The sequence below is a fragment of the Sebastes umbrosus genome, chromosome 15 (genome assembly GCF_015220745.1).
Source record: "Sebastes umbrosus isolate fSebUmb1 chromosome 15, fSebUmb1.pri, whole genome shotgun sequence".
In the NCBI taxonomy this organism is placed as follows: Eukaryota; Metazoa; Chordata; class Actinopteri; order Perciformes; family Sebastidae; genus Sebastes; species Sebastes umbrosus.
Window position 1 is genome coordinate 29,191,849 of NC_051283.1, and position 12,320 is coordinate 29,204,168.

The 12,320-nt window shown below is 42.6% G+C and overlaps 1 protein-coding gene across 2 annotated transcripts in view; it reads right to left on the minus strand.

Moving 5' to 3' along the window:
• The window catches only part of LOC119503022 (zinc fingers and homeoboxes protein 2-like), a 129,289-nt gene that overhangs the window by 16,609 nt on the left and 100,360 nt on the right, over window positions 1-12,320 (minus strand). For both annotated transcript variants that reach the window (XM_037794453.1, XM_037794454.1), the window contains exon 3: window positions 1,388-4,665. In XM_037794453.1, the coding sequence (XP_037650381.1) occupies window positions 1,388-4,326 (2,939 nt within the window). In that variant the 5' untranslated portion in view covers window positions 4,327-4,665. The remainder of the gene's footprint in view (window positions 1-1,387; window positions 4,666-12,320) is intronic.

Below are 12,320 nucleotides of genomic sequence, written 5' to 3' on the forward strand. Positions count from 1 at the left end.
ACCAGAGAAGGTGTCAGCGGGTAGAAACCGAACCCCGAGGATGGAGGAGGTTCTACGTTGTACAGATTGTAAAACACTTTGAAGCAATTTTGTGTTTTTTGGCTGTAAAAATCTATATAAACTCAATATTGTTGGTCAAACCCACTGTACCAGGTTTGTGGAAGATTCACTGTGGTATTGTGCATCATTTATGTGTGTCTCTCTCATCCCTGGAAGTTTGTCCTTGTACCTGTTATTTATAGTATTTAAATTTTTAATTAATTAAAGAAATTGTATTCAAATTTAAAGCGTATTTAATCATATTGGTTACACTTCATGATAACCATAATTTTGGTAAAATGATAGTTATTTAAACTTAACTTATTTTACTGTTACGAAACAATGAAATGGTAATTAATAATGTTTCCTAATTATTAATAATGCTATGATTTATGTTATTTTATCATTAGTTTGTGTAATATGAAATAATTAAAATATAAATTATTATATTGTATCATAGCTGATATCAATTACATTCTGATTACAGTAGTAAACTATTTATTAACAGTTTATTGTTGCACACATTATAAGTACACAAGTATTTGTTAATAAAACATTACATAGACAGAAAGACCAGAAACCAATTATTAACCATTGACAAAGTATTAACTATCTAACTAAATAATGATAGTTTGTAGATGCTTTACAAAGTATTTATTAACCATTTAACAAGGTATTATAATCTGTATAATACATATTATATATATATATAAATAATATATATATATAAAATGTTATACTGTGTGCAACAATAAAATGATGTAATAACAAATTAAATCATCACTAATAATTGGTTAACATTATTGATTTAGTTCTGAGAGGTAAAATTACTGTTTTTGTGAATGGAGTCTGGTGGCTTTGACGAGAACACAAATATCAGGTTGAGTTCAAGCATCGAAAAGGGTTGTCTGATGACGAGGTAGCGGAAGCGTTGAAAATATTCCTAATATAGCGTCCACAGCCACTTTACTTCACCATCAGACAGCCCTTTCTGACGGGGGAACTGGAGCCGTTATATCGCTTTCTTCAAAACCACCAGACGACATTCACAAAAACAGTAATTTTACTTCAACACCACTTGAAATATCCGAACTAACCCTTTCAGTTTTTTCCAAACGTAGCACAGATAACGCTGACTCAGCTAGTGCTAGCGTTCACATTATTCATAACGTTATTGACGTTGTTTCCGTTTAAAACCCCCAGAAGAGAACGCAGACGGACCTGCCCTTTAAGTACTTTTTAAAGGATAAAGTATGACTAATAATGGAAGATTCCACTGAAAGGCCCTTTGAACAGTAAAACAAAATACATGTAGATAAAAACGTTGAATATTCTGTGAATACAGTACCTGCCAGCCAACCGGTCTTGGAGCTCATCGTGCTGTTGACTGCTGAAGCTGTTGGCGCGCTGCTCCATTAGCCAGCCCAACTCAACCTCCAACACCTTACTGCTGTTGTTGTTGTTGTTTGTTAGGGCTCCTTCCTGACAGCGCTGCAGGATGCTGGTGGGAGTGTTTTTGGGAGAGCACACGAGCGGCCGCTGCCCTCCATTCACTCCATTGTTGTGAAAAAGGTCCGTCAGCTCCAGGCTGCCGCTCTGCAGCCGGCTGTCGTTGAACCAGCGGGCGAGTTCGGCGCGTCCTGTCCGACCCTCCAGTTGGCTGAACTCCTCAGGGGAAGGCCACCGCGTTTGAGCAAAATCGTCCTTGAGGAGCGCCAGGGATCGGCTGTCTGGAGGCACTGAGCAGGAATTCTGGTTGGGGATGGAGGGTGCGACGATGGGCAGGGAGTGCGAGGGTGGAGGAGGGCTTTTGAGATAGCCCACACCAGTGCTTGGTTTGTGAATCCCATTCAGCTGAAGAGTTTGGTGTTGCTGTTGCTGCTGATGTAGTCGTTTCTTGGTGATGGCGGCGATGCCGCCGGTGCCCATCCTCTTAGTGCCCATGGAGTTGAGAAGGGCTTGTTCCAGGTTGTCGCGGAGTGCGCGGCGCTCCGCAAACCAGCTGTCGATTTCCTGGTGAGACATGCAGGTGGTGCCCGCCAGATTGTCCACATCGCTGAGTGTGGGAAAGCTGTTCCTCAGGAAGTTCTCCTCCAAGATCTTTAGCTGTTCCGCCGTCTTTCCTTTCATCCTCTCCAGCAAGGGGAACTGGGTCAGCACCGAGGACTTTTGCTGAAAGTCTGGTTTCAGCACTGCTAGCCCATCCAAATGTAGGAACCCATTGTTGTGATGAAGGGAGGTTTGATCGTGGGACCATTTGCCATCCATGCGAGATATCCCATTGGCCTCGGCCAGAGGAGTGAGTACCTTATCTCCTCTGGGGTAGCTGGCTTTCACTTCCACTCCTTGCTGCTCTTGTAGTTTCTTGCTATCCAAGTGGAACCCTGTAATCTGGGTCAGGGCCTTAGTCGGAGCGCAAATGGACTGGATGATGGTTGGCCTCCTTATCTGTGGGGTGATAAGTGGTGGGGAGTTCGTCAGCTTCAGATCTGGCGAAGCTTGGCTATTCGGGTGCTTTTCTTTGGAAGTGATGGGCGAAGTAAAAGGAAAAAGTAACGTGTTTTTGAATGACGGGGCAAAGATAGGCGGGGGAACTATCAGCCCCCTCGTTAAATGCGGTGGAAAGACTAAGGAGGGAAGCGACACCACCGGCTTTGTTTTGGGGTTTCCGAACATCGAGAGAATCTTCCCTTTGGGCAACGAAGATGGTGATGACGACGGCGGTGGCATTAAAGGCACGGTAACGGATTGCCTCCTCATCTCTGTGGTGACCAGAGGAACTGCTACAGGTCTCTTCATCTCCATGGGAACAGGAGGCGGAGCCATTGGGAGGCGGTCTTTCGGGGGAGGAGGGGGCGGAGGAGCCATGAGGCCCCTGTCTTTGGCGTCGCCAGAATGGGGGGCGACTGCCATGATGGGCCGCTTGGACTCCGGGCCGAACACTGTCGTTAAGTATGTTGGCAGGGTTCGTTTAAGGGAAAGGCTGGAGCCAATCGCTACCCCAGCGGGAGAGTTTGTGATGGCGACTAACCCATTGGACGCGGTTGTCCGGACATGCCCGACTGTAGTGTGGACAAAGGACTGCTGGGAGGATTTGGCAGACGGTTGATAGACGGAGTTTGTAGGCAGGACGGTGAACGTGTGATGTGCAGGAGGGATGGAGCCATTGAACATCTTCTTCCTGGCTTCTTCCACCTCCTCTGGGGACCAGGTGATGCCTTGCTTAAGCCGCTGGGTGGTGAACCAGACTTTGATCTGGTCCTCCGGGTGCTTGGAGACAGCCGTCAGCCACGACAGCTCAGCATGTGTCGGGTAAGGGAACTTGTTAAAGGAGGTGATCAACGTCAAGTTGTCATCTAAAGAAGGGTTATATTTGGTGGTGTTCAAGGGAACAGCTATTTTTGGTACAGAGGTAAAGTTGGGCGGGCGCTGGAGCATCGGGGTGACATGGGGGAGCCCTTGGAGGATGGTGGGTTCAGGGATGATGACCGTTCCGTTGATGTTCACTGCTGTGATTTGATTCTTCTGGATCAGGCCGTCCCGCTGGCTTTTCAGTTCGCTGCCTTGATAGAGCGACTGGACATTGTCCGGGGTTGTCACCGCGGTTGATATGCAAGGTGGAAACACAGAGCTGCCGTCACCCCGTTCATTTGTCACTTCGCATTCGACTGAATTGTCCTTGCCTTCGATTGTCTGCTCCAAGATCGTCTGATTGTTCATTTTTATCCTCTTGAACTTGAAGTTCGTCTCGCCCGGGTGCTTGCTCTCGTTGTGCTCCGTGAGCGAGTCGAACTTCTTGGTGTTGAAGTTGCAGACGGCGCAGAGGTACAACGGATTGAGAATGACGCTAGGGTGGCTGGAGTCCACGTGCTCTTTAAAGTCATTCAGGTTCTGCGTTGAAAACGGGCAGTATTTGCACTCGTAGCCTCTGGGCTGCTTTTTCTGGGACGCCAGGTCAGAGTCTTCCCTGTCCTTCTCCTCTGTGGCTTCTAAGTCTTCCATAACAGGGGGTTGGTCTCTTTCACCCGACTGCTCCTCTTGTTCTAATGGCTCAGGATTCTGTTTTTCCACTGGTTTCTGAAACGTCTGCTGGTCTGGATTCTCTGAATCCTCCTGCTGGGGACTCTTTTCTGCAGATTCAGATGATTCTGATTGTTCTTTTTCTGCCGCATCGTTGTCCGCCAATATTTCCATGTCCATTACATCCTCGGGGTCATCTTGCTCTTCAGGCAGGTCGTTGATGACCCGGACCATGCACGGGGTGGAGGACTTTCTACGACTGGACATGATGGTTGCTGCTGGTGGTGGTGTTGGTGGTAATGGTGGTGCTGGTGTTGCTGATTGCGTTGAAGATACTGTGGTTTTTGGCTGCTGCTGCTGGTGCTGGCTGAGGACTTCAGCGTGTCGGTTATTAAAAGGGACTTACTGGGGTGGATCGGAGCTGATGGTTGTGGATACTGGTAAGTGGGAGGAGTCAGAGTCTCCAGCGTGCGAGAGGGAGGGCGAGAACCGGCTGACGGCGCCGGCCCAGGACCGGTTGTGCAGTGGCGTCTCCCGCTCACTGGCAATGTCAGCTTCCGACCTGGGCGTCATGGGAGGGCATCACAGACAGCAACGGCTCTCAAGCTGCGCAGAGACAAACAGAGAGAGAAAATTACATGTTAATATTGTTTGTGTTCAGTGAGCTGTGCTGCAGCCACTTGGGGAAAAAGACTAAAAGCAGAGAAAAATACATGTTAGAAAAACATAGAGAGAAGTCATGTTGATATTGTTTGTGTGTGAAGTGATGTGCTGCATTCACCCAGAATAAGACAAAGAACGGGAAAATGCATGATGGGCAATGACAGGAGGGTAAAAAATAGATAATTTGCTTTTGTAAACAGGCAAACTACGCTTTTGGTTGTATTTATTTGAGAGATGTGAGATCAACACAGTACCAAGGATAAAACACGGCAACATCAACAGAGATTTTTATTCTTACTGGGGTCACTTGTACTGAAAATATATGCAGTGTTGTACTATTAATGCGCTTTGGATCAAATGCTCCTTCAAAGACGGTAAGTTGAGTACGAAGCAAGAAACTAAAAACACCTGAAAACTTAAATCTGAAAGTATTTCTCTACAAATATTTATGACGGAATAAGCAACACAGTTTCCTGAAGAACTCTTAACTTATTGGTGACACTTTCTATGATGCCATTGTCTATAATGAATTCTACTTATAATCTGCTTATAGCACTGTATAATTCTGAGTGCTATATAAAGCACTCAGAAATATGAATATGCTTTATAACAATAATAATTAATAATCACATTTCAAAATGACTTATAAGGTCAAGTATCATAATAATTCATAATTGCTGGTCACTCTGACATCTTTTTTTTCATAGTTGTAATACATAATCATCTTTTTATAATACATTTATAGGCATTATAATGTGATTATAAGTTACTATAAGAGGTCATTGTTTTCTTTAAGTAAAGTGAAAATTAATTTTACAACGTTTTGTGTGTTGTTTTGCATATTTAACAATGTTTTTTTTTCAATTTACTTAAAGCAAACAATGACCACTTAGAATAACTTATAATGCATTATAAAAAGATTATAATTTAAGACGTAATGTAGAAAACGGCCTTTAAAAATGTGGATTGTTAAATTCACTACATTTTGAAGGCACTACAGGAGAATAGGTTAAAACAATTAACTTACAGATATCACCATGAAACTTCACCAGCTGATTACTGACATTAAGACAATTATTTTTTGTATTACACGTTTTCTGAAATGTGATGTTTTAAATATGCAAATGAGGCATTATTTAATGGTAACTTTTGGTGAATTTAGAAGAAATCTACAGAAGCAAATAGACAAAGTAGTAAAAATAAACACATAAATGTGAAAATTGGATGTTTTCTTTCCACTATAGTCTGAAAGAAGACACGTTATGGAAGAAAAATAGCACGAAATCTCACTATTGAATGTTTTTACCTGTAGTGTCTCACCTTAAAAGCCCATAATGTTGGCCTGTACATGCATCTGCTATAGGCTGCATTTGATAAATAGTTTGTATACTTTTATTTTGGAAGGTTACAAATGGGGAAATCTTGGAAATGTGAAACTATATCTAAGATATATGTCCCATGTTTGGGAGATAAACTCAGAGCGCACATATGAGACAGATATTGATAAAGTGATCGTCTATATAACAACACAAATACACAGAACTCCACATCAAAGATGAGAGTCTTGATAAGCAACATTACTTTTTTTTTATTATATGATGCAATGTCCGTGACAAGGGAAAGAAAAAGAAAAGAAAATAAATAGTAAAAAAACAAATAAATAATAATACAAAATAATAATAATAAAATTAAATAATTTTAAAAAGTATATAAATATAAATAAAATTCTATCAAATCAGATAATGGATTTAACTTAAAAAAATAAAATAAAGAGGATCGTAGGAAAGGAGTAGTGAAGCAACATGACATTACAACATCGCCCGCCCTTCAACTATTCCTCTAAAGTCCACGCCAACTTTCTGAACTTCAAAGGAGCTTCATCAGGTCCAGCTTCACCAGACGCTGGCAGTTTACTGACAAGGCCGAAACCAGAAAGTTTAAAAATAAAGCCGTGCATGACTGACAACTCGGAGTGCAGACGCCGAAAAAAAAAAAAAAAAAATCACGTTGAATTGCCACTTAATCAGGACACGCTGTTCCAGGCCAATCACATGTAAATGCAATAAATTGAAGAGTCCACAGCAACTACAAAAGACAAAAAAAAAGTCTCCAAACCCCATTAAAAAGACATTAAGCGTCTTTCATGGATTCGGGCAAAGACAACTTCACAGGATAATTACCCTGTAATCATGTAATAAGAGAGACTCAGTGATGAGATCTCCTGACAGCTATCATCCACACAATGGAGGAGAGAGAGCGCGGTAGAAACAGCTGGAGAGAGAGAGAGAGAAAAAGAGAGGGATAACAGGTATGAATAAATATGGGGAAGAGAGGATATAATAAAAAAAGGACAAAAGCAGGTAAAAACGGAGAGAGAGATATAAAAAGAAGAAGGGGAAGAGAAAGAGGGGAGAGTCTAAAAAACTTCCAAGCTGATGAAAGAGAACAGGCACAAAGCAGAAGACGTTTTAACGAGGCCATGGCCTGGCAGACAGAAAGAGAGAGAAGACGGCAAAAAGAAAGAAGAAATAGCAGACAAACATAAAGAGGGAGGAGGAGGAGGAGAGAGGGACAACAGAGCGTTTAAAAAAAAAGGAAGACAGAGAAAGAAAATCAAAAGCAGATGAAGACGAGAGGAAGAAGAAAAGAAAAATTTGAACAGAAATATCATAAAAAAATAACATTTTATATCTGCAGAGCTTTCAAAAGGTGTCCCAATCATTATTTTTTGGGGGGTAAAAAAAAACAACACATTTGCCAGAAAAATTGAGAGCATTTCAACACTTAATTAGTATTGGGCAAGCTGTTATTTGTCCCCAGTGTCACTTAATGTTGGACATATTTCATGCTCTCACAGCCTTGATCAGCTTCTCACCGCCCGCTCAGGAGACATGTTTTATAGTTTCACAGCATCCAGAGTCCTATTTGAGTTGTTGCGATTGTGCAATGAGACTGAACTAATCCTGTGTTATTATAAATCTTATGCATTTACATTGCTGTTTACGGCATACTTCAAGTAATGAGATTTCCTCAGCCGGTAAGAATATAAATAACGTGATGGACAAATTATTGTTCAAGTCATTTATGGTGCGGTTATTGAACCTCAATACTTCTTCACAACCGACGAATTTTGGACGCGATTCGAAACAAACATCGAAAAACCTCAACAGTCAGCTCGTCAAAAACCGCCGCTTGGTCAGCGCCCCTCGTCATCGGAGACGATGCACGGGGTACCCCTCTAGCGTTACTTTTGTACGGACCAGGGACGGCGTGTCAATATATGCTTGTTACATGCATAGTGTCCTTTCAAAATTAACAGGAAGTTAGGTTTAGGCAACACAACCGCTTAGTTAGGGTTAGGAAACGGTCGTGGTTGACATAACTCACAACACTGACGATACATACGAGCCAGGACTCTAACGACTCACGTGACTCACAGGACTGACGATACTAACGACTCACATATTAGCGACTCACATCATTTACAGGACTGACGATACTAACGAGCCAGGAGACTAACGACTCACGTGACTCACAGGACTGACGATACTAACGACTCACGCAACTACATGACAAAATAAGTCAACGCTACTTTTAGTTTAACACGGGACACGAACAGCGGTCTCCTGGTGGAAAGTCTAGTGTTTGACTCATCCACCATCCCTCCCATCCGACCTGAACGGACTCTCACACCGCCGAATAACGCCGTGGGTGGGTTTACATTGGAGTTAGTTGAAAACCCGGTTCGTCACATACTGTCGATAAAGGGCGCCTCCGTGCGTCGGTTTCCGATGTGCGTGGGGCGCTTGCCAAACGGCGGTATTTGACGCGTTGGGAGCGAGAACGGGTTGAAAACCTACCAAAACCTGAACCAACAGGGACCCAAAGATGTTAGATAGACGTAGAGACATGAGGACAATTAAGCCCAAATATAGAGAGAACACCTACACCGGCAGCTCCACAATCCTCCACCAATTAGCAGCTGTAGTGGAAAGCTGTAAAAACTCCTCACTTTTCCTGCACTTCACAGCTCACACTCTCCGTCTCTCTCCAAAAACTTGCGGCGATACAAAATGACCTGATTAATCTGGATATGATTTTGGACCCGGACCAGCTCAGGTCCTGGGTCAGGTCGTTACTAGGAAACCAGAGGACCTACGAAGACCTTTTCAAGCATCGAGCATCTCAAACTGTCAAGTATGGAAAGTTGGCATCAGAATATTTGGCCACATTCTTACTTTTGTTTGCTTTTTCTTCAATTTATTACTGATCCGAATCACAAAACTTTTCTAACTCCAGACTTTATTCTATTTAGTCTTTATTTAAAAGAACAGTCCAGGGTCATTCCTACTAAAGTAGGACCAAAGGTGTTGGCCTTTTAATTACTAATGGAATAAGTCTAATTGAGCACAATCCTTCCTCAAGTCAAGGGTGCCCAAAATCTTTTGAAATTTTCAACCATCATACCAAATTTGAAGTTCCCAAGTGAAATAGTTTCCGAGCTCTACTCCGGAAACGAAATTGAAGTCATAAAAACAACAGTTTTTGACCAAAATTTCAAAAAGATTTGGGGCACCCTGGACTTCTAACCCCCAAAGGTCACAACTACACCACACTGTCAACCATCATACCAAATTTGAAGTTCCTAAGTTAAATAGTTTCTGAGTTCTGCTCCGGAAACGAAAACGGTCGAACAGACGGAAGGACGGACACGCAGAGCGCTATATACCCCCGACTACGTTGTCGCGGGGGTATAACAAACGTCATTCAAGCTGAAATAGGGTGTTGAGTTTCTCTTTAAAGACTTCAGCTTGGACTCTTATTTATAGATAATACAATAATTGTTGCTTGCAGCCTAAATATCGACCAAGTCTTAACAAGTAATGTGATTTCCATTCATATTTTCTACTTCTGTACATGTCGGTTTGCTTAAAAATACTTTGCCGGAGACCCAGCTGCTGCCAGAGGTGAAGTGAGAGAAGAGAGATGAAACTAGAGGAAAAAGACAAGAGAGTAGGAGGAGGTGGAGAGAAAAGAGCAGAGGGTACATGTATAGGAAGAGGTGGAGGGAGACGGGTGTGTAGGAGCCAAAGAAGAAGAAGAAGAAGAAGAAGAAAGTAGCGCAGATCAACGGTAAAGGGAAAAGGCCGAGAGAGTGTAGGAGGAGAGACAGAAAGTGGAAAGATGGAAGGAGGAAACTGAGAAAAAGAGAGTTTAAATGAACAGAGAAAAAACAGGAAAAATAAGAACAGCAGAGGCAGACGAAGCTGCAGGCCGAAGCATTTCACTGGAGCTGCGACGGCGGCTTCGCTTCATGTCGGCGAGGAGAAGCGCTGCCGCTGCCAGCTCCACAAAGAAAGGAAGAAAGAGGAAGAAAAAAAAGAAAAAAAACACAACAGTGTCATGTTTTGCTGCATCACTGGATCGGCCTCGAGGACTCCGGGCCAACTTCTGACGAGGGGAGTCATATGCCGCTTGGCTGCGTCCCATTTTGTCGGGCTCAGCTCGCCTCCATGCATCCTTGTAATTACTTGTACAGTATTTGTGTACAGAGGATTGTTCAGAGCACGGCAGCGCTCTGTAATTATGTGGAAAATAATAAATCTGCAGCCGTGACAACAGTGATTTGCAAATTACAAGAAGCAAATTTTCTTTTTGAGAGGCAGGTGAGATTCCTCAACCGGAGAACAAACAAACACTTGTCCCTTTTTTCTTCTTATTCTTCTTCTTCTTCCACTGACATGATTTTTTAAGGCAGGCACCGATAAATATATACATATATATATATACATATATATATATATATGTATATATATATATATATAATCCACGTAATTGTGAACCAGGAAGGATAAAGAGCGGCGAACTCTGCGTAGGGAGGAGGTCGGGGTGGATGGGTGGGGCAAAAAACAACGGACTTTTGCCCAGGGCACCGGAGTTCATGTCCCGTGTGAAACCAGAAGTCAACGTTGATTTATCTGTCACATAACTTCCGTACTTGAGTTGCGCCACTCCGGTGTTATTGTAACCCAAACCGTGATCTTGTCATAAAGCTAAATAAGTACTTTTTGTCACGTAGCTTCCGTACTTCAGTTACGGCACTAACAGAGTTATTTTAACCTAAACCGCAAGATCTTTTCCTGAGTAGTTTTTTTGCCTAAAACTTAACAATTCAATCTTTTGCTAAACCTAACTTGGAGTTTTAGTCACGTAACTTCCGTACTTAAGTTACGGCACTTCTGGTGTTATTTAAACCCAGACTTTGACCTTCTCCTAAAACTAACTTAGTAGTTTTGTTTTTGAAAAGACTGAATTGGAAATTGACATGTGCGTCATGTGTTGCTGGACTGAAAAAGCAAGAAAAGTACTTTGTTGAAAGTCATGCTGAGCGTCACGAAAAACAAGGGAAATTGGTGTTTATGTGCACGAATCAAAAAGTTTAAATTTCCTATTTCATGAACTACCGTGAGACTCTGTTGGACATTCAGGACCTTTTTCCTTCCAGGATTCCCGTCTTCGAAATCCTCCCAAAACCAAATCCCGACCAGGATGGGACACCAAACTGAAAGTGACACCAGAGTAACTGGAGTGGATCAGCCCGGGTGAGGCAGGGTTCACAGACACCGATGAGGAGAAAACATATCAGACTGTCTCCTCCATCAAGGGCAAAGCGAACCATCAGTCTAACAACAGAAACGGTATCCATCCATCTATCTGACTGCACTGTAGGCAATTCAGTTTGTATGGCGAAGGCGATCAAGGGCATACCGGAGAGAAAAGGGTGTCGAAGAAGCCATAAAACAACTCAGAGCCCAGAAAGAAGGTAATGAGGAGATATCTTGGGAAATGAAATGACAAATTGGGAGGACGAAAGGAAGATCGGAAGGCGCCAAGTGTGCTAATAGGGGGGGTTAAAGACGTTTTACTGGAACAAGGGCAAACTGGAGGGGACGGGGACGACGAACATTTTGGCACAGAAAAGAATCCACTGAAAACAAATTCCTCCGATACTCGTCTCACGGTCACTGGGGGTTCTGAATTAGGGTGGCTCATAACTCATCCTGCAACCTCACAGATCTGACGTCCAAAAATCTGTTCTGTGTCGAACTTTTAGAAACTTCTATAAGGCGTCGGGATATTGGTGTTCAGAGTAAAAAACGGCCTCGCTGAACGTAATTACATGTTTTTAATCTCTTCACCAAAACCTCTTCAGCTGTGCGTGGATCCGTTTCTCCTCACAAACCAAAACCAACCTGATAACAATCTCCTCCTTTTGTCATGTTGATTTTTTTTAAACTCCAGCTGCTGAAGCTTTGTTGATCATGTAATTAAACATATTTTTTCCATGCAATGTTTCCAAACTACCTCCTGACAAAATGTGTTTATCTATTTGTTTGAATTAATTCATATAGTGTTGTCCATCTGTTGGTGGTTGGAGAGTGTCTTACCCTTCAGTATAGTCTTTACATTAAAGATGTCAATCGATTTAAATAGTTAATCATGATTAATCGCAAATGAATCACACTTTATAAAAACTTCCGTTTTCACAGGAAGTTAGGTTTAGGCACCACAACCACTTAGTTAGGGTTAGGAAACGG